General features: G+C 43.1%; 1 protein-coding gene across 4 annotated transcripts in view; it reads left to right on the plus strand.

The window, feature by feature from the left end:
• The window catches only part of XKR9 (XK related 9), a 35,030-nt gene extending 18,202 nt beyond the window's left edge, over window positions 1–16,828 (plus strand). For 3 of the 4 annotated variants that reach the window (XM_073583875.1, XM_073583873.1, XM_073583874.1), the window contains exons 2-4: window positions 4,460–4,974; window positions 8,132–8,328; window positions 14,994–16,828. In XM_073583875.1, coding sequence (XP_073439976.1) covers window positions 4,703–4,974; window positions 8,132–8,328; window positions 14,994–15,625 — 1,101 coding nt within the window. In that variant the 5' untranslated portion in view covers window positions 4,460–4,702 and the 3' untranslated portion in view covers window positions 15,626–16,828. The remainder of the gene's footprint in view (window positions 1–4,459; window positions 4,975–8,131; window positions 8,329–14,993) is intronic. The other variant, XM_073583876.1, reaches the window with a different exon arrangement.
• Window positions 16,829–23,229: the final 6,401 nt, after the last annotated feature.

Raw genomic sequence — 23,229 nt, forward strand, 5'->3', positions numbered from 1 at the left:
TCAGCACCACCCTACATCTCCTCCCTTGTTTCAGTATACCACCCTACCCGCACCCTCCATTCTGCTGATGACCTGAGGTTAGCATCCTCAATAATCAGAACCTCTCACTCCCGTCTCCAAGACTTTACACGTGCTGCGCCAATTCTTTGGAATGCACTTCCCAGGTCAATATGATTAGTCCCCAATCCCCACAATTTTAAGCGTGCCCTGAAAACACATTTATTCAGACTGGCCTACCGCCTCAACACATTAACCTAACCTATCCCTATGTGGCACAGCCAAAAGTTTTTACCATAACCAGGTTCCCTGCATCATGTTCCCACATGCTTTATGCATCAATTAGCCCTCTGCATCTGTACTGCTACACACTTAACATTATGGCTGGTCCATACAATCAGGGCAACTGTTACCACCCACCTTTCGTGTCTCCCTTTTTTTCCTCATAGACTGTAAGCTTGCGAGCAGGGCCCTCATTCCTCTTGGTATCTGTTATGATCTATGTGATTATTGTTATGCTGTAATGTCTATTGTCTGTACAAATTCCCCTCTGAAATGTAACGTGCTGCGGAATATGTCGGCGCTATAGAAATAAAATTTATTATTATTTATTATTGTTTTTGGCGCTGTTCTTGGTACACATAAATTACAAAGTAGTTTCAAGAATTTTTTTTGTGTTGTAAATGTAGAAAAATGCGTATAGGATTCTGGTGCACAGGGGCGAACTGTACACTGCCTCCTCTGAAATCTCAGCAGTGGCCTGTCAGTCAAACACCGGAGGCAGCAGAGGGGTCAGGGAATCAGATTCCCCTGCGTTGTAAATTTACCATGGGGCGATGTCCACTACTAGGACAACCCCTTCTTGAGCAAAATATTTGGCACCCACAAAATAATAAAGCCTATAATCCCCTCCCGTGCAGGCGCCGTTCCCGCAGTGTCGGCAGTCGCTCTCCCTGGGGCTCTCGTGTGGTGTGCGGTGGAATAACACGTGACGCCGGCTCCCAGTGTCAGCACCGGCGTCACTGTCTCCGCTTCGGACAATCGATCATGAAGAGGAAGTCTGGGCTGCAGCTGATCCTGGGATCTCCTCTTCATGTTCAATTTGCCTGAAGGCGGAGACAGTGATTGTAGCTCTTATTGGGTGCCGGCCTCACATGTCATACACCGCATGAGAGCCCCGACACTGCGAGAACGGCGGCGGCACAGGATGTGAGTATTTCATTGGGGCCAAACGAGGGGTATGAGAAGAAGTTGTCCAAGCAGTTGACATCTTCGTTAAGGCCCTGGGGGTTTTGCTTTTATTTTGATACTGACGCCTCCAGTGTCTACACCATCATTTTTATAGAGTTTATGTCATGATCCAGGCTGGATCTGACAGTTTAAATGCACAAATTGATCTTTTTTTCCTTTGGCTAGGTGCCAAAGTGGGTTGATTGCCCCCGGTGGCCATTAGAATTATTACACGTGGTGTTGTGCATTCTATGTTACCCCGGTGGTGGTGAGTGGTATCACACCTTAGTTTTAGGTTTAATGTGCACGCAATTATAAATCAGGTGTGAGCAGTGGCGTAGCTACTGTTTGTGGCGCCCGGGGCGGTCGAAAAATTTGCCGCCCCTTTGGTCGTTGATAATCCAGAAGCATCCAAAGAGCCCACACTACACTCAAAGATCTAATTTTTAGTCTGCTACTAACTCTGCTGTTATTATTTCTAGACTTTCATCTTCTTGCAGTTCTCTATATATATGTATGTATTAGCTTGATGATGCTGGATGAAGACCTAATGGCTTTTTAATAATAATTTTTAATAATGTGACAGACCTTACATATTGGATTATATAGAGCCCTGTTTTTTATTACATACCGTCCTGTCTTGTTAGCTGTGTAATGCAATGATGGCTGATGGAGCATGGGAAAGCTTCCTTTCTAATGGAGGAGCTGATGGACTGGTAGTTTGGTCACCGGCTCCTCGATCAGCAGTCATTTTATATCTAAAAAGAGAGGGGACTATGTAATAAAAGAGGGCACTGTAAATAACAAAATTAACAAGAATACACTATGTAAGAGACAGCACTATACATAACAGCAGAGGAAGCTATATAATAAGGGACGGCATCATATATAACTAGAGAGGATGGTACGTAATAAGGGATGGTGTTATACATAATAAAAGAGGAAACTATGTACTGTAACTAAGGATGGTATTATACAGAATTAGTGAGTACACTATATACTAAGGGACTGTGTTAGACATAATAAACGATGATGTCTTCCTCCACCTCCCCCTGTTCCTAAGGCCATTATAAGTCCCCCTTCCTCCCATCCCAATTCCCCCACACCCCTCATTGTCCTCCTCCCCTCACATCCCATCATTGCCCTCTTCACCACCTCCATCATTTTCTTCTCCCCCACCACTATCTTTGCTTTCTCCACCACCTCCATCATTTCCTCCTCCTCCACCACCCCCATTTATTGCCCTTTCCAACACCACCGTCATTGCATTCTCCCCCCCGCCCACCTCACGCTACGCCACTGGGTGTGAGGCTCTATAATTTAGGCTGAGGGTTGTTCAATCACGGTTGGTGATATTGTTTTCGTCATTTGGGAAGCAAGCCTGGGTGAGGAAGGAGCTGGACGAGTGGCAGCTATGTGGTCTGCAAGAAGGGCTGGCATGGCGCGGTGGAGTCGCAGTTTTTGGTGTCAGCAGGAGGTGCTTGCATGGCTTGGTGGAGTGGCGACGATGGTGAGAGTTGCACTCAGCATGCTGGACTTGGTTGCTGAAAACTGGACTCAAGCATGCTGGACTTTTTGGCAGAAGCTGGACTCATCTTTGGGACTCTGATTACTGGGCAGCTGCAACTGGTGGTGGACTCTGCTCCAAGGCTGCACTATAGTGAAGGATCCAGTTTTGGTGATGGTTCCGGGTGGAGGAGAAGATACAGGTGGTGGGCTCTGTTGCTAGGAGCGTACGCAACAGAGCAAAGCTAAGTGGTGTTTCCCCTGTATTGTCATTTTCCCTCATGTGTGTTTAGTGCAGTGGTGGGATTAGTTTCCGCACCGACCAATTCCCTAGTGAGGGTTTAGGGCGAGCTAGGGTTTTTAGGTTCCTGTGCGTCGCCCGGTGCGGAACCGGCATGGGGAACGTTAGGAGTGCAGGGACACTGGCTCAGGGGAGTACAGGAGGTCTCCACTTCCCTATTCCCTATCGCTGGGCCCACTTGTTAATGTTACCCAGGTTCCCCTTTATTATTTAAATTCGCCTTACTGGAGGCGGGGTTTCCAGACTACTGTATGTATAACGTGTAATACCTAAATTCGCCAGTTGGAGGCGGCGTATCCAGCTGCACGTTTTATTATTTAAATTCGCCCCACTGGAGGCGGGGTATCCAGGGTCACGCGTGTCATGGGTTCGCCTTGCGGTACTCGCTGCGTCCAGACACACGTGACCGTGACAGTTTGATTATTATTATTAGCAATACAGAATGCTGTGATTATAGAGGTGGGTGTTGGGTACACCAAATAAATCTGAGAGCCACACTTATTAATAGTACACTGTACATTGGGAACATGCTGGGGAACATGTCCTTGTGACCCTGCCAGCTAAACCCTCCACCAGAAAGGGGTCTGATTTGTAAATCTCTTTCTGAATATAAGCCCTGTGATCCTCCTTATCTGTGGGAACATCTGTTAGGAGGTTACTTCTGCAGGGGAAATTTCATGCACAGCTTGATAATATTAATGGGTAATGGATGGTGTAACATTTTATAAACATGCCAGGTTTCTTTGCAGCCAATATGCTATACAGTAGATGAGGGTCCAAAGCGGAAGGCACCCATAACCACCAGCCGATATGTGCACTTTACAGACATTATCAGCACTGTCCCCAATGGGGCTCACAATCTAGATTCCCTATTAGTACCGGAGAACCTGGAGGGAAACCCAAGCAAACACGGGGAGAACTTACAAACTCCTTGCAGATGTTGTCCTTGGTGAACCCCAGTGCTGCAGTGCTAACCACTGAGCCACTGTGCTGCCACATGGAGGCATTTTTATTAAAAAGGGTGTTCCGATCTTATACATTGCATGTATGGAAGATGAGGGTGTCACCAATGGAACTGGAGTCTTCTTCCATCTTGAGAATGGAGTCCTGACGGTGGACAGAATTCCCATGCAAATGAATGGAGAGAGCCATAGTTGACTATGGAGATTTCAAGAAATTTAGGACCAAATGCTTATGGTTGAGACTGTTCAGCCTGCAGTGGTAGAACGTTATCAAAGTTGTCCAATAGAAGACTTGTCCTTATTCGCTTTATACAACCAATCAGAACTTAGCTTTTATTTTCTCAGAGCACTTTAAGAAATACAAAATGTGTCCTAATTGGTTATTAAGGGCAACAAGATTGGTTTTTGTCAGACTTGATAAATGAGGCTTATTTGGTTCTTACTTTTTCTCTTTGCATTTCAGGTTCATCAGTTTATCACTGGAATTAAAAATGAATTAAGCCAGAATCATGAATTATCAGACGGAAAACTGTAGAACTTTTCATAATAAAATGAGTATCTATATGTTTCTCGGAAAATACTTATTAAATGGAACACAATGACTGTGAGATCACGAACAATCTCAGGCTTATCTGCTGTTGTGAGGTGAAGAAATCACTGTGGCATTAAAACAATGTAACACACAATCCCACCAGGGCTTAGGAGGATGAGCTTCACTAAATGGAATTTTATTATGACCATAATCGGGATCTTCTTCTTTCTGTTTGATATTGGAGTAGATTTATGGATTTCATTTAATTACTTTCAACAAAAACTTTATCTTTTTGGACTTCTAACCATCTTTTTTGCTCTTGTGTCCACACTAATTGTACAGGCTTTTAGTTACACATGGTTTAAAGATGATTTTGTTGAGGGCAGTGATGAGAGTATGAAATGTATCCTCGTTATTCATCTCTTTCTGGCTGGGACCTTGCTCAGGTAAGTAAACCTGTGCACATCATAAACAGTATCTACATGCATACAGTACATACATACATAAACATATATGTACTGCTCAAAAAGATTAGGGAACATTTAACTCGCACATGGGATGTTGATGAACAAAAAATTCAAGTTGAAGATCTTTACTGATCTAAAATGTGTAATTCATTGAGAACAAAATGGAAATCAAATTGGTTAACCACTTAAGGGCTGGATTCCATATGGCCCCAAAAATCAAAGGGAATTATTGAAATCACATGTGGATAAAATTTGCATGAATGTCATCTTGACAACTCATATTGTGGCTCAGTGATGCCCTGAGGTAACTTCCAAATTTGAAGCAGGACATCAGTGGGATTCTGAGCAGCCTATGGCACCACTTAGCAGCGAATACACAGATAAGATGTGATGTCGCAGTGGGTCTCAATTGGACTCGGGTGAGGGCCAGTCAATAGCATTTGTTATCCTGGAATGGCCTACAGGTCAGGAATTGTTCGGCACCAGAAGAAACCCAAGGCGAATTGCACCAGGCTCTGAGACTCTCATCCTGACACCTTACCATGGTCTGCTGGGGGTTTGTGCAACTCTCCTCCAAGCATATGCTTCCCCAGACAATCACTGACCTACAGCCGAATCAGTCATGCTGGATGATGTTGAAAGCAGCATTATGTTCACGATGAAATCTCCAAACTCTTTATCACATGCTGATTGCGAACCAGCTCTTATCTGTGAGGAGAATGGAGCACCAACGGTGGACCTACCAATTGAAGTCATGCTCCATCATTGCTAGTTGAGCTTCATGGTGCTTGGCTGTGAGCATACGTCCCACTACAGGGCATTAGGCTGAATGCCATCCTTATGGAATATTTTTCAGCCTTTGATAAGTAACTTGCACATTAGTTTCCCGCTTGGAGGTTATTTTGCAGGGCTCTGGCGTTGCGCCTTCTGTTCCAAAGGTTGATTCATTTCTATGACCCTGTTTGTTATTTATTTGATTTGGCATCATACACTGCCTACCAAAGGGTAACCCTGGTCCAGAAAACTCCTTCAAATGGCAGGCCTTGTGGGGTGTTCCCAACATGTAGTGGTTAATATCTAAAATTGTCCAAGGAAGGGGAACTTCTGAACTGGCAAAAGGGTTATAAATGGTGAGGACGTCTACATGTGGTTGGGAGTGATGGCTGGCCAATGTGGCCCAATCCCACAGAAAAGCTACTGTAGCACAAATTGCTGAAAAATTATTATTGGTAAAGATATGAGAACACTCAACTTTCTGTATGTGTGGCAATAGAGCAGGGGGTCTACTCTGACCTCTGTAAATTGCTGAAAGCCCCTCCATTAATATGTGAGAATCAGCACTGGACCATGTTGCGATCAGATGTGGCCTGGTCTGAGGAGTCACATTTCTTCTACTTTATGTGGATAGCTGGGTACTTGAGCATTGCTTACCTGAGGAAAAATGGCTTCACCACCTACTATAGAAAAAAACAAGACACCAGAAACAGATTAATGTTCTGGGCGATGCTGGAAAAGCTTAGGTCTTGGCAGGTGGATGTTACTTGACCCTATCAAGACATGCGCTATACATGTACAGTGCAAGCCGGAAGCGGGTGTATGGAGTGGCCCCACGGAGTGAGCTCGCCCCATACTCTTCAGAAGATAGCTGTTTGTTACAGTCAGAACCTGCCTGTAACAATTGTGGGTGGAGCGGAGCTGTCAAATTCTGATTCATGCTATAGCCCATTGGCATGCCCTTGTGATCATGGGTTGCTGAAGCACAAACAGGGTCCTCATCATAGAGACAGCGAGAGACAGACTGTCTGTGCTTCAGGGCGGCCTCTGGGCAGGTCTCTCTGGCTTAGAGCAGGAAGATAAGACTCTGCCTACAGTCCGGCCCCAGAGCATGGACATCTCATTAGCCGCAAACTTCTAACACTGATTACACAAGAGCCACAAGACCGATTTCTTCACACCAGGTATCATTTTAATCAGTATAATGGTGCTGACCCGACACTGTCTGTAGATTACTTAGCAAAATCCTGCTGACAGGTTCGCTTTAACCTACAGACTAACCCCATATCTGAAGATCAATATCATCTTGGGAAGTGACAGGCTCCCTTTAAGTAGATGCTACATGCCAAGTAAGGCTGGTTTCACACTTGCGTTCCTTGGAGCTGTGCACAGCCGCCACTAAGCTCCGCCCCTGCCACGCCTCCTCCAGTCAGCTCCGCCTATGGGCGCATGACGCTGCATGCGACCTGCGTACCCTATCTTTAGCATTAGGTACGCAGGCCGTGCGCAGGTATGCGTTTGCCGGCACATGCGTCCTTTTGACGGTGCGCTGAGCACACCAACATGCAACGTGTACACATAGTAAAGGAATGGAGCAGTATAATGCATATAGTACAGTACACATAGTAAAGGAATAGAGCAGTACAATACATATAGTGCAGGTAGGTGGTGTATAGTACACATAGTAAAGGAATAGAGCGGTACAATACATATAGTGCAGGTAGGTGGTATATAGTACACGTAGTCAAGGAATAGAGCGGTACAATACATAGTACATGTAGGTGGTGTACAGTACACATAGTAAAGGAATGGAGCAGTACAATACATATAGTGCAGGTAGGTGGTGTATAGTACACGTTGTAAAGGAATAGAGCGGTACACTACATATAGTACATGTAGGTGGTGTATGGTACACATAGTAAAGGAATGGAGCAGTATAGTACGGGTAGGTGGTGTATAGTACACGTAGTAAAGGAATAGAGCGGTACAATACATACTGTAGTACAGGTAGAGAGCAGGACAGTACATTCAGTATGAGTGAAGTACAGTACATGAAGGTGGTGTACAGTACATGGTGCACTGTACTGTGGAGAGATCAATTAGCCAGCTAGTTGATTAATGCATTAATATAGTGCTCACTTCGCTTCAGATCATTTCTCCCTGTGAATCGTGGCATCACTTTCATTTCCGGGGTCATTGTACATAGTAGAAATGAAAATATTGCTTCCTGAGGGCCGATCACATGAACAGATCCCATATTGTCTTCCTGTGTTTCTTTGATTATAACTCTCTGTTCATTTTACAGGATTTGTAAGATGTGTTATTCTTTTCTGCATCATTTATACCCTGTGTCCACCTCTAGATACTGGTATGCAGTAAAACATGGTTACCGAGCGACATATGGCCGAACACAGGATCGTGAGGATGCCAAGAAGGCAGTCTTCGACATGACGGACTTGAGCATGCTGAGGTGCTTTAAAACCTATTTGGAGAGTACGCCGCAGTTCATTCTTCAGCTCTACATACTCATGGAGCACGGGCAGATCACTATATTTCAGTGTAAGTTGATGCAGTTATTTTTATTCTGCAGTGAATTCTCTGATGTCATAGGTGTGCATAGTCTTTAGATAATCTATCACATAAAGGCTATAGCACTGCAATATTTTTATTGTTTATGGTCTTATTAAATAGAAAAATGAAAAAAATTTTGTCTCAGAAAATGAATACACAATCAAATTTTTATTTTTTTTTATATAGTTTTCCAACATTTTTTTCAACACTTAAATTAAAAAATAATTAGGCCGGTTTGGTATCATTGTAATCAGATTTACCTGAGAAATCACCAGGGAATCTGTCACCAGTCTTTCTCCCCCAAACTATTTATACACACATGTAGCTCTTTGAAATACAAGTCCAGTAATACCTTTACATGGTCAGCCTGTTCCTCCATTACTGAGAAATCAGTGTTTGAATTGATATGTAAATATGAGTCTGAGAAACTATTAGTAGATCTGAAGCCTCTGTGACTGAAGATCTTTTCCCCCATCCAGCACCGCCCCCTCCTGCGTGACTGACAGCTTTTATGCTGACTGACTACAGTCAGAGAAGTTGTCAGACAAGATGAAGGAAATAATAGAGCTTGAGTGACAGAGGCTTCAGATTTACAAATAGGTCCTAAAGGGATTCTTTCCCTCTGGGACGTACAGTATATAACCTATTAATATGGGCATACAGGTAATAGAAATGTTACACTAGTCCTACCTCCTGTATTCATTATAATACTCGCTTCCCATGCATGTCAGTTCTGGCGCTGGAATCCCGCACCTGCACCCTGCACTCCCTCCACAATCTACCTTTTCCTCCCTTCTGTGGGCACTGCATTCAGGGATCTTCAGCGCAGGCAACTCACTGTGACCTCTGGTGTGTGTGACGATAAGGTATTCTCCCCACTTCCTCCCTGCATAATCCTCGCTATGTACACATGGTTTTTAGCGATGACTATGCAGGGAGGAAGTTGAGACAGCAACTTATCGTCGTGCACCACAGTGACTCGCCGGCGCCTGCACAGAAGATCCCTGAGTGCAGTACCCATAGAAGAGAGGAAAAGGTACAGATTGTGGGAAGGGAGTGCAGGCGCCGGATTCCGAGCTGTAACTGCATGGGAGGGGGTAGTATTGGATTATAATGTATTATAATGAGGACAGGAGGCAGGATTTCTTTCAGCACCGCCCACCCCGGAGCCTGGAAGAAACCATTAGCATAAAGACAGAATATAACATTTCTCAACAAGACCATTAATATGAGGCAAAAAGGTAGGACTAGTGGAACATTTCTATCACCTGTATGCCCATATTAGTGGGTCATATACGTCCGGGGGGGGGTTGGGGAGACAGATTCCCTTTAACCGGTTCCCGACCTGTGACACAGCGTATGCGTCATGAAAGTCGGTGCCAATCCGACCTATGACGCATACCCTGTGTCATGAATTCAAAGCCCCCCTGCGGGTCGGGTGACCGGGGTCAATGAAAGGTCACCTGACCCGCAGATACAGGGGGCTTTGTAATTCACCACAGGGGGCGTGGCTTCGCCCCCACGTGGCTACGATCGCTCTGATTGGCTGTTAAAAGTGAAACAGCCAATCAGAGCGATAGTAATATTTCATCAATGAAAATTGATGAAATATTACAATCCAGCCATGGCCGATGCTGCAGTAGCATTGGACATGGCTGGAGACACCGATTTGACCCCCCCCACCGGCGATCGCCCCCCCTGCCACTGAATGACAGCGGCGATCTGCCGCCGCTGTCATCATCTGCCCCCCTCCCATTCCCTCCGCTCCCCGCCAGCTTCCGATCCCCCCCTCACCCCCTCTCACCTCCCCCGGCACCTTCCAAGTCCCCCCGTCGCTCCCGGTGTCCGGCGGCTCCGGTTCATGGGCGCCGCCATCTTAGAAAATGGCGGGCGCATGCGCAGTGCGCCCGCCCGAATCTGCCGGCTGCAGATTCCATTATTTCATTTTGATCACTCTCAGAGTGATCAAAATGAAATAAAAAGTAAATGAACCCCCCGATTATCACCCCCATAGGTAGGCAGAACTAATAAAATAAAGAAAATATATATATTTTTTTTTTCCATCAGGGTTAGGGTTGGAGAGAGGGTTAGGGTTGGAAAGAGGGTTAGGGTTGGAAAGAGGGTTAGGGTTGGAAAGAGGGTTAGGGTTGAAAAGAGGGTTAGGGTTGAAAAGAGGGTTAGGGTTGAAAAGAGGGTTAGGGTTGGAAAGAGGGTTAGGGTTGAAAAGAGGGATAGGGTTGAAAAGAGGGATAGGGTTGAAAAGAGGGTTAGGGTTAGAATTAGGGTTAGGCTTGTGGTTAGTGTTATGGTTAGTGTTGGGGTTAGTGTTGGGATTAGGGATGTGTTGGGGTTAGGGTTGTGGTTAGGGGTGTGTTGGGTTAGGGTTGGAGTTAGAATTGAGGGGTTTCCACTGTTTAGCCACATCAGGGGGTCTCCAAACGCGACATGGTGCAACCTTTGATTCCAGCCAATTTTGCGTTCAAAAAGTCAAATGGTGCTCACTCCCTTCCAAGCCCCGACGTGTGCCCAAACAGTGGTTTACCCCCACATATGGGGTATCAGCGTACTCAGGAAAAATTGCACAACAACTTTTGGGGTCTAATTTCTCCTGTTACCCTTGGGAAAATAAAAAATTGCAGGCTAGAAAATTATTTTTGTGGAAAAAAAATGTTTTTTTCATTTTCATGTCTCTGCATTATAAACTTCTGTGAAGCACTTGGGGGTTGAAAGTGCTCACCATACATCTACATAAGTTGCTTGGAAGGTCTAGTTTCCAAAATGGGGTCACTTGTGGGGGGTTTCCACTGTTTAGGCACATCAGGGGCTCTGCAAACGTAATGACGACTGCAGACTATTCCATCAAAGTCTGCATTTCAAAACGTCACTACTTCCATTCCGAGCCCTGACGTGTGCCCAAACAATGGTTCCCCCACACATATGGGGTATCAGCGTACTCAGGACAAACTGGACAACAACTTTTGGGGTCCAATTTATCCTGTTACCCTTGTGAAAAAAAAAATTGCGGGCTAAAAATCATTTTTTTTGAGGGAAAAAAATGATTTTTTATTTTCACGGCTCTGCGTTATAAACTTCTGTGAAGCACTTGGGGGTTCAAGGTGCTCACCATACATCTAGATAAGTTCCTTGGGGGGTCTAGTTTCCAAAATGGGGTCAATTGTGGGAGGTTTCTACTGTTTAGGCACACAGGGGCTCAGCAAATGTAACATGATGCCCCCAGACCATTCCATCAAAGTCAGCATTTCAAAATGTCACTACTTCCCTGCTGAGACCCAACGTGTGCCCAAACAGTGGTTTCCCCCCACATATGGGGTACCAGCATACTCAGGACAAACTGGACAACAACTTTTGGGGTCGAATTTCTCCTGTGACCCTTGTGAAAATAAAAAATTGCGAGCTAAAAATTCATTTTTTGAGGAAAAAAAAAGATTTTTTATTTTCATGGCTCTGCGTTACAATCTTCTGTGAAGCACATCGGGGTTCAAGGTGCTCACCACACATCTAGGCAAGTTCCTTATGGGGTCTAGTTTCCAAAATGGGGTCACTTGTGGGGGGTTTCCACAGTTTAGGAACATCAAGGGCTCTGCAAATGTAACATGATGCCCGCAGACCATTCCATCAAAGTCAGCATACCAAAACGTCACTACTTCCCTTCCGAGCCCTGACGTGTGCCCATACAGTGGTCATCCCCCACATATGGGGTATCAGCGTACTCAGGACAAACTAGACAACTTTTGGGGTCCAATTTCTCCTGTTACCCTTGTGAAAAAAAAAATTGCGGGCTAAAAATCATTTTTTTTTAGGGAAAAAAATGATTTTTTATTTTCACGGCTCTGCGTTACAATGTTCTGTGAAGCACTTGGGGGTTCAAGGTGCTCACCACACATCTAGATAAGTTCCTTGGGGGGTCTTGTTTCCAAAATGGGGTGCCTTGTGGGGGGTTTCTACTGTTTAGGCACACAGGGGCTCAGCAAATGTAACATGATGCCCGCAGACTATTCCATCAAAGTCAGCATTTCAAAATGTCACTACTTCCCTTCCGAGCCCCGACGTGTGCCCAAACAGTGGTCTCCCCCCACATATGGGGTACCAGCGTACTCAGGACAAACTGGAAAACAACTTTTGGGGTCCAATTTATCCTGGTACCCTTGTGAAAATAAAAAATTGCAGACTAAAAAATTTTTTTTTAGGAAAAAAAAAAGATTTTTTATTTTCACTGCTCTGCATTATAAACTTCTGTGAATCACCTGGGGGTTCAAAGTGCTCACTATGCATCTAGATAAGTTCCTTAGGGGTCTAGTTTCCAAAATGGGGTCATTTGTGGGGGAGCTCCAAAGTTTAGGCACACAGGGGATCTCCAAACACGACATGGTGTCCGCTAACGATTGGAGCCAATTTTCATTTCAAAAAGTCAAATGGCGCTCATTCCCTTCTGCGCCCTGCCGTGCACCCAAACAGTGCCCCCCCCCCCACATATGGGGTACCAGCGTACTCAGGACAATCTGGACAACAACTTTTGTGGTCCAATTTCTCCTGTTACCCTTGTGAAAATAAAAAATAGCGTGCTAAAAAATCATTTTTGAGGAAAAAAAAATGATTTTTTATTTTCACTGCTCTATGTTATAAACTTTTGTGAGGCACTTGGGGGTTCAAAGTGCTCCCTACACATCTAGATAAGTTCCTTAAGGGGTCTAGTTACCAAAATGGTGTCACTTGTGGGGAAGCTCCAATGTTTAGGCACACAGGGGCTCTCCAAACGCGACATGGTGTCCGATAACGATTGGAGCTAATTTTCCATTCAAAAAGTCAAATGGCGCTCCTTCCCTTCCGGGCCCTGCCCTGCACCCAAACAGTGGTTTATGACCACATATGAGGTATTGGTGTGCTCAGGAGAAATTGCCCAACAAATTTTAGGATCCATTTTATCCTGTTGCCCATGTGAAAATGAAAAAACTGAGGCTAAAAGATAATTTTTGTGAAAAAAAAGTACTTTTTTTTTTTACAGATCAATTTGAGAAGCACCTGGGGGTTCAAAGTGATCACTATGCATCAAGATAAGTTCCTTGGGGGGTCTAGTTTCCAAAATGGGGCCACTTGTGGGGGAGCTCCAGTGTTTAGGCACACAGCGACTCTCCAAACGCGACATGGCAAGCGCTAAATATTCCAGCATATTTTCCATTCAAAAAGTCAAATGGTGCTCCTTCCCTTCTGAGCCCTGCCGTACGCCCAAACAGTGGTTTATGACCACATATGAGGTATCGGTGTACTCAGGGGAAATTGCCCAACAAATTTTAGGATCCATTTTATCCTGTTGCCCATGTGAAAATGAAAAAATTGATGCTGAAAGGAAATTTGTGTTGGAAAAATTAAAATGTCCATTTTTTCCTTCCACATTGCCTTAGCTGTTGTGAAACACCTGAAGGGTTAATAATCTTCTTGAATGTGGTTTTGAGTAGCTTGAGGGGTGCAGTTTTTAGAATGGTGTCACTTTTGGGTATTTTCTGCCATATAGACCCCTCAAAGTGACTTCAAATGTGAGGTGGTCCCTAAAAAAAAGGTTTTGTAAATTTTGTTGTAAAAATGAGAAATCGCTGGTCAACTTTTAACCCTTATAACTTCCTAACAAAAAAATATTTTGCTTCCAAAATTGTGCTGATGTAAAGTAGACATGTGGGAAATGTTATTTAGTAACTATTTTGTGTCACATAACTCTCTAGTTTAACAGAATAAAAATTCAAAATTTGAAAATTGCGAAATTTTCAAAATTTTCGCCAAATTTCTGATTTTTTCACAAATAAACGCAAAAATTATCGACCTAAATTTACCACTAACATGAAGCCCAATATGTCACGAAAAAACAATCTCAGAATCGCTAGGATGCGTTCCAGAGTTATTACCTCATAAAGGGACACTGGTCAGAATTGCAAAAAATGGCCAGGTCATTAAGGTCAAAATAGGCTGGGTCATGAAGGGGTTAAGCCTCATTTTCATATAAGTTGAAACAATAAATTTCTCAGTAATGGAGAAACGGACTGGCCATGTAAAGATATTGCTGGACTTGAAATTGAGCATATAGATTGTGGGGTAAAATCTTACTGACAGTTCCCCTTTAATAATGGTTCTCCTGTTAATGGATTTGGCACATCTTTTCAGCTGCTGTGCACCACCATAAGAAATATTGTCCAGTTAGAGACTGGATTATTTATCAGTGGTAATTGTCCCCACTTTTCTGGTGTAAATTCTGAATTTTCCTGCAGCGCTTGATCACATCCCCTCCCAGCAAAGTTCCTCTAACTTTCCAAAAAGTTGCAGGAACTTGCCAGGACTGGTATGACAAAAGTTGCAAAATTTTGCACATGAATTGTAAAATTTGAAACCGTTTTACAACGGAATAGTTCGATGAATCCGCCCCTCGATATATTTGACATATACGTTACATTCTGTTACATGGACGGCCAATCATATTATCATATTAATGGCTGCTACATAATGCAACATTTTTTTTCGGAGAGATCAGCAGATTGCCACAGTGATCTCATGTTGAGGGGGTTGTGTCTGATGAGATGACCCTTATACATTAAGAAATATTCTTTCCCATGGTTGTTCACGTTCTCATATTTCTCTTTACTTTTTAGATATCTCCATCGTGGCCTCTATTTTCAGTATTTCATGGTCTACTGTGGATTACCAGATGTCATTACGAAAATCTCTACCAGGACAGAAGGGAATACATGTGGGGCTTCCTTTGCTTTCCTACACGTCCTACAAGTTTTTTACATTGACCTCCTGGATCGTCAGCGTAGTCTTCCTTCTAACTTGCAATATTCATATTTTTGCTGGTTTCATGACGTTGTTGGGTGTCGCTGGCTTTTGTTGGGCTTGGAAGCAAGACACGGATTTCTGCAAAACCAAAAGAATGGAAATTCTGTATAGGGCTGTTGTTGGAATCATCCTTGTTTTTACTTTTTTTAATGTAAAAGGAACAAAAACAAGAATCTCCATATCTGTTTATTATTCTGTGCGATACTTCAGCACATCAGGGATCCTCACCTTGTGCTTCTTCCTCAGACCGGAGTTTGCTCGCACTGTTATATTCGCAGTTCTCAGTATTGCTACAGTTGTGACTTTGGGACTTGGTATTTTATCCATGATCCTTTATTATGCTTGTTTCCATCCCACTTTGCACTGTCTTATTCATCCTAAGGAGGATACAGTGGATGGTATCTGTGAGGACAGGAGCCGAATAACAAGCTTCATAATGCCGTAGACAATCAGTCGGCTTTTTTTTTTTAACTTGTATTCTAAATCAGCACAAGTGGAAAGCTTCTGCGCCTGAATGAGTAGTAAAGTGATCTGTAACATCATAAAACAGTTGAGGAAGTTTGCAAGTTCTCCCCCACACTGAATCATTGTAGATACAGTGGATGAAATAAGTATTGAAGATGTCACCAATTTTCTAAGTAAATCTATTTCTAAATGTCATAAATTATGTGTAACAATGAGAAATGACAAAGGAAAAAAGTGTTGAACACACAAAGAAAGAGATCAGCAAAAAGCCATGGAAAGTCAGGACACCTGCTGAAATCTCTGTAATTAGAGATCAATCCTGCCACTTAGTGAAAAATAATATCAGCTGGTTCAAATGATGGCATAGAAAAAGGTGCCACACATGAAACATCTCATGATGGGTAAAACCAGTGAGCTGTCTCAATACCTTCACTACCTTATAGTTGCAAAACATACTAATGGCATTGGTTACAGAAGGATTTCTAAACTACTGAAGCTTCCAGTGAGCACTGTTGGGGCCCATAATCTTTAAGTACATTTCATCAAACCGACCATGATCAGGTGCTCCCCTCTATATTTCAGAGAGATGAGTGAAAAGAATTATCAGAAGAGATGTCCAAGAGCCAAGGACCACCTGTGGAGAGTTATTGAAAGACCAGGAATCAGCAGGTGAAACTATAAGTTACGCACTCAACTTCAATGGCCTGTATACACACTCACCACAAAAGATACCATTGCCAAGCAATAAGCATGTTCAAAAACGATTATAGTTTGCTCAACAAGCTGGCGGTTGTGTAGCAGTGCAAGTACCTGGGCATTCAGATATCGCTCCCGCTCTTGAGTTATACAGACTTAAATCTGATCCCGCTATTGGGTAAGTTCAGAAGCAAAGTGGGAGCGTGGTGTAGATTACATCTATCACTGGTAGGAAGGACGAAAGAAAATAAAGCCGCTAGAATGGCCCAGACAATTATCTAACCTGAACCCAATAGGAAAATTATGGAAGGAACTAAAGCTCAAAAGTTCACAGAAGGAGCCCACAGGACCTGAAAAGTGTTTGTGGGGAAGAATGGGCCAAAATCACACCTGAGCAACGCATGCGACTAGTTTCTCCATACAGCTGTCATCAACAACAAAGGCTTTTGCACAAATTATAAATTAAAATTTCATTAAGTGTGATAAATACTTTTTCCCTGTGTCATTTTTTCATTATTACACATTAATTTGTGGACATCTATGGTGTTATTCCTTTGCCTGTGTGGATTAGATGGGTTGTCACAGACATCTGGTGAGAATTTCATGTCAATAGCACCTTTAGAAATATATTTACTTAGAAAATTGGTGAGGTGTTCAATATTTATTTCATCCGCTGTATATGTCAGCTGCTGTAACCTAAGATTTTATCATGACTGCCACACAGCCAGAACCATAGCCTTAGTTTTTAACATCTACCACATTGGGAAAAATTCTTATCCAAGTATCACAAGATATACACACCGGATGAGCAGGTTACTAGGTTTACTTGGCATTGAACTCCAGATATTAGGAGTCTGGCATTCTGCTAAGATGAATTTTCGTCAACTGGATAGTCGCTCATGTATGCTCTAAATAGTAATTTGATTCAGGGTAAGGACATTTTCAAATGGATGATAGTATCTTTATGGAGAAGGTAAATGAGATAGTAACAGAAACATTGACCTAGAATTGGTGGATTGCCTTTTTGTTAGGCAATCCCTGCATGTGTTGCGGCTTTTTAACAGCTGTGAGACATGCAGCCGGGGGGACTCGAACATGTTTTTCGAGCACGCCGAAGTCACTCTGTTAGCACTTGAGCATGCTCAGATAACACTTTACCCAGAACATTCACTCATCGCTAGTTGTAAGGTGTCATATTCCAGATTTAAATGTCTACCTTACATGGCGACTAAGAGTTTACAGTGTAATGCCCTTTCTAATATATACAAACTGACATCTATAGCTGAGCCCTTTGCTTAAAGTAGTGTTCCAGCTGATTTTTCATTTAATGGCTTTGAGTGGTGTTAAATGTCCAACTCCACTGTACTCTTCCTCCTCACTTCTGTGTTAATGCTCCTGCTGGTGTCTACTTTCTGCTCTCGTGCCATCACACAAGATGTTAAGAAACGAACCAATGACGCGCGTTACTCAGTTCATCCGATTCCTGTCCTCAGATCTGACATAGAAGTGGCTGCATCACAACAGAGGAAGAGCTTACAGGAGCAGGCCAGGTAACATACATAGGAACATAGTTATGAAGGCTGAAGGAAGACCTTATGTCCATCTAGTTCAGCCTATTTTTAGTGCAGCTGTTCTGCATTGTTGATCCTGGGGAAGGCAAAAAATCCACAGAGTAGAAGCCAATTTTCTCCATAGGGAAAAAAATTCCTTCCCCTAAGCTGGGTCAACCATCTACCTATAATATTCTGTTATTCGTAACCTTCTATACTGTTACTCACAAGAAAAGCATCCATTCCTTTCTTCAATTCATTCAGTGAGTTGGCCATCACCACTTCCTCAGGAAGAGAATTCCAGAGCCTCACTGCTCTTACCGTGAAGAACCCTCTTCTATGCTGGTGCAGAAATTGTCTTTCCTCCAAACGAAGAGAATGCCCCCTTGTTCTTGTCACAGTCCTTGGTACAAACAGTTCATTGGAGAGATCTCTGTATTGCCCTCTGATATACTTGCATACCGAACCAAAAGAAAACCCGAAATTACGGTCAACAATAGGAATATTAAAAATAAATAAAATTAAAACATAAATGAGAATAAAATACCTTTATTATACAATAGTGGTACATATATATAGAAAAGCATTGTGTGCTCAAATTATTTAAAATATATACCTATATAGGTTTAGTAAAAAACATACACAACGGTCCTCATGTATAAAAAAATGTAATTACACCCTCTATGTTCTTGCCCTATAAGAAAGTGACATGAGGTATAAAGAGCCAAACCTAATATATCTAGGCTCAAAAAAGTGTCTGTGTACTAAAGACAAAATACAAAAGTGTAATTTAAACCAACAGCGATAAAGTTTCATCCAATTATATAAAGTGCAAAGTGCTGGGTGCAAAAATAGCAACAGAGGTGGAAGAGGACAATTGAGGGTGTATACCTTTAAGGACCGCTGGTAAATGAGCAACACAGCCCCGACGCGCGTTTCGGAATGAATCCTTCGTCAGGTACATATACAGTATATTAGGTCTCCCCTAAGTCTTCTCTTTTCTAGACTAAATAGACCTAATTTTGATAACCTTTCTGGGTATTGTAGTGAACCAACTACATTTATTATTTTAGTAGCCCGCCTTTGAACCCTTTCAAGTTCAGTAATGTCTTTCTTGAGCACCGGCGTCCAAAATTGCACACAATACTCCAAGTGTGGTCTGACGAGTGATTTGTACAGAGGGAGAATTATGTTTTCATGTCGTGTCCCCAGACCTCTTCTAATGCATCCCATGACCCTATTTGCTTTGGTGGCAGCTGCCTGACACTGGGCACTCCAATTTAACTTCTTATTGACTAAGATGCCTAAGTCTTTTTCCATGTCTGATTTCCCCAGCAGTTTCTCATTTAGTAAGTAATTGTAGCATCTGTTTCTCCTTCCCATGTGCATAACCTTACACTTATCTGTGTTATACCTCATTTGGGATTTTTTAGCCCAATTCTCCAATTTACTCAAATCTATCTGTAGTTGCAAACTGTCCTCCTTTGTGTTAACTACCTTACATAGTTTTGTATCATCTGCAAATACTGATATTTTACTGTGTAAGCCATCCACTAGATCATTAATATATTAAATAGTAGGGGCCCAATAAAGAACCCTGTGGTACCCCACTAGTAACCCTGGCCCAATCTGAGTATGCACCATTAATAACCACTCTTTGTTTTCTATCACTAAGCCAGCTACCTACCCATCTACACACATTTTCCCCTAGCCCAAGCTTTCTCATCTTACTTACCAATCTTTTATGTGGGACAGTGTCAAATGTTTTAGAGAAGTTGAGATAAATGACATCCAATGATTCTCCTTGGTCCATTTGAGAGCTTACATCCTCATAAAAGCTGATCAGGTTAGTTTGACAGGAGCGATCCTTCATAAATCCATGTTGATATGGAGTTAAACATTTATTAACATTGAGATATTCCATAATGGTATCCCTTAGAAACCCTTCAAAAATTTTACTCACAACAGATGTTACGCTTACCGGCCTATAGTTTCCAGGTTCCCTTTTACACCCCTTTTTGAATATTGGTACCACATTTGCTTGCCGCCAATCAAAAGGAACAGACCCTGTTTCTATAGAGTCTTTAAATATAAGGAATAGAGGCCTGTCTATCACATTACTTAACTCCCTTAATACCCGAGGGTGAATGCCATCAGGGCCTGGGGATTTGTCAATTTTAATCTTACTAAGGCGGTTCTGCACTTCTTCCTGGGTTAGGCAGGTAATACTTAATGGGGAGTTTACATTATCACTCTGCATTTCCCCTGGCAAATCCTTTTCCTGTGTGAACACTGTTGAGAAAAAAGTATTTAAAACATTTGCTTTTCCCACATCGCTCTCTATGATTTCACCCTCATTGTTCTTTAAAGGGCCGACACCATCAATTTTAATCATTTTACTGTTTATATAATTAAAGAATAATTTGGGGTTTGTTTTACTTTCCTTAGCAATGAGTCTCAGTTTCCACTTTTGCTAAATGTATTTGTTTTTTACACATTTTATTTTTTTCTCTATAACGTTTTAATGCTTCTTCATTGCCTTCTTGTTTTAGCTTCTTAAATGCCTTGTTCTTGTTATTTATTGCCCTTTTTACATCCTTATTTAGCCACATTGGTGTTCTCCTGTTCCTAGCCCTTTTATTTCTGTACGGTATGACTAGCTCGCAGTGGGTGTGTAAAACTGATTTAAATATTTCCCATTTATTTTCTGTACTCTTATTTTTGAGGACATTGTCTCAATCAATTCGGCGAAGGTCCTCTATAAGCTGATCAAACTTTGCTCTCCTGAAATTCAGCTATTTTCTAACCCCATTCCAGGGCACCTTACTGAAGGACAAGTGGAATTGTATTATATTGTGGTCACTGTTCCCTAGGTGCCCATCGCCTCGTACTTCTGTTATTCTATCTGGCCTGTTGCTTAAAATTAAGTCCAGAAGGGCTGTCCCTCTAGTTGGGCCCTGCACAAGTTGTGACAGATAATTATCCTTGGTCACTGACAGAAATTGGTTTCCTTTCTGAGATCTGCAGGTTTCAGTTTCCCAGTCTATGTCGGGGTAGTTGAAGTCCCCCATAATAATCACCTCATTGTGATTTGCTGCTTTGTCTATTTGTTTCAATAATATATTTTCAGTGGCTTCTGTTATATTTGGTGGCTTATAACAAACCCCTATGAGGATTTTATTACTTTTATCTCCTTGTATCTCCACCCATAGAGACTCCACCTCTTCATTTCCCTCTTGCATATCTTCTCTTAGTGTGGGCTTTAAAGTGGACTTTATATATAGACAGACTCCACCCCTTTCCTTTTTTTTACGATCCCTCCTAAACAAATCATATCTTTGCAAGTTAGCCGCCCAGTCATAGCTGTCGTCTAACCATGTCTCAGTTATTCCTACTATGTCGTATTTTTCCTCATACATTACCAACTCCTGATCTTCAATCTTATTGGTCAGGCTTCTTGCGTTGGTCAGCATGCAGGAAAGAAGTTTTGCTTCCTTTTTCTTAGCTTCCTTCTGAGTACCCCGTCTTGGGTCTTCTTTACCACATCTAGTATCCTTGATTAGTTTGTCCTTCTGCTGCATGTTCTTGTCTGCTGTTTTTCCTCCCATCCCCTCTTCTTCTAGTTTAAAGCCCTCCTGATGAGTGTGGCAAGTCTTCTAGCGAATGTGTGTTTCCCAGGTTTTGTGAGGTGTATCCCATCTCTTGCGAGAAGTCCATCGTAGAGGTAATTCACGCCATGGTCCAAGGAGCCAAATCCTTGCTGCCTGCACCACCGTCGTAGCCAGTTGTTCACCTCTAGTATCCTATTCCATCTTCTGATGCCATCTTCTGATGCCATGACTATCAACTGGGAGGATTGATGAGAAAACAACCTGTACGTGTCCTTAATTTTCTTCCCCAGAATTTCAAAGTCTTCGCAGATAGTTGGTAGGTCATTTCTTGCCATGTTGTTTGTGCCTACATGTATCAGTAGGAAACATGGATTTTTGTGAGTACTCACCGTAAAATCCTTTTCTCCGAGACGCTCATTGGGAGACACAGGTACTGTGGGTGTATGCTACTGCCGTCTGGAGGTTGACACTAAGTATACAAAAAAAATGTTAGCTCTTCCTCCGCCGCATACACTCTCCCCGATTGCGGGCGGAAACCAGTTTAGTGCAATAGCAGTAGAACACAAAAACAATTTAGCCTTAAAGCAGAATACCATATGTCTGAAAAAGGACCACCCTAATTTAAAAAAGGAACTATATTCATTAAATAAACAAGAGCCAACTGGCTACTAGGGTGGGTGCTGTGACCCCCAATGAGTGTCTCGGAGAAAAGGATTTTACGGTGAGTACTTACAAAAATCCATGTTTTCCTTCGTCTCATTGGGGGACACAGGTACTGTGGGACGTCCTAAAGCAGTCCCTGGGTGGGGAGTCAACTCACCAATCCAAGCCGCATGCCCTCCTGTCTAAAGGTGCGCCTCTGCTGCCTGGATAATTTTTCTACCCAGGCTCGCATCTGACGAAGCCTGAGTATGCATATTGTAATGCTTAGAAAAAGTATGCAGGCTGGACCATGTTGCCGCCTTGCATACCTGCTTTGCCGAAGCCTGGTGTCGAAGCGCCCAAGAGGCGCCCACTGCCCGAGTAGAGTGCGCCCCTATCCCTGCTGGAATCGGTGTGCCTCTAATACGGTAAGCCTCTTGAATAGTTAGACAAATCCATCTGGCTATGGTCGACCTCAAGACTGCGAGCCCCTTCCTACGCCCTTCGGGGATCACAGTGAGTCTGTCTGGCGAAAAGGTGCCGTCCTCGACACGTACCTCCTGAGCGCTCTTGCTAGGTCCAAAGTGTGGAGCGCCCTTTCCACCCTATGTACTGGTGCTGGACAAAATGAAGCCAGCACAATGTCCTCATTAATGTGGAAAGAGGACACGACCTTCGGCAGAAAGGGAGGAGCTGGTCAAAGGACCACCTTATCCTTGTAAAAGGTAAGAAACAGTGCTCTACAAGATAGGGCTGCCAACTCCGAGTCCCACCTAATGGAAATTATGGCTACCAAGAATACGACCTTCCTGGAAAGGTATGATAATGAAATTTCTTGTAACGGCTCAAAAGGAGCTTCCTGCAGGACACTCAGGACCAGGTTAAGATCCCAGGAGTCTATGGGCACTCTATAGGGGGGCACCAAATGAGAGACCCCTTGAATGAACGTACATATTGGGAACCGCGAACAGGTTGGAATAAAAACCTTGCGTTCTCTCGCACTCTGGTACAGGGACAATGACCCCGTTGCGCTGAAGTACCTTGATGGCCCCTAGCAACGCCTCTGCCCGGGATTCCGCTTTGGG

The sequence above is a fragment of the Dendrobates tinctorius genome, unplaced genomic scaffold (genome assembly GCF_039654945.1).
Source record: "Dendrobates tinctorius isolate UK_male_01 unplaced genomic scaffold, ASM3965494v1 ptg000082l, whole genome shotgun sequence".
NCBI classification, from domain to species: domain Eukaryota; kingdom Metazoa; phylum Chordata; class Amphibia; order Anura; family Dendrobatidae; genus Dendrobates; species Dendrobates tinctorius.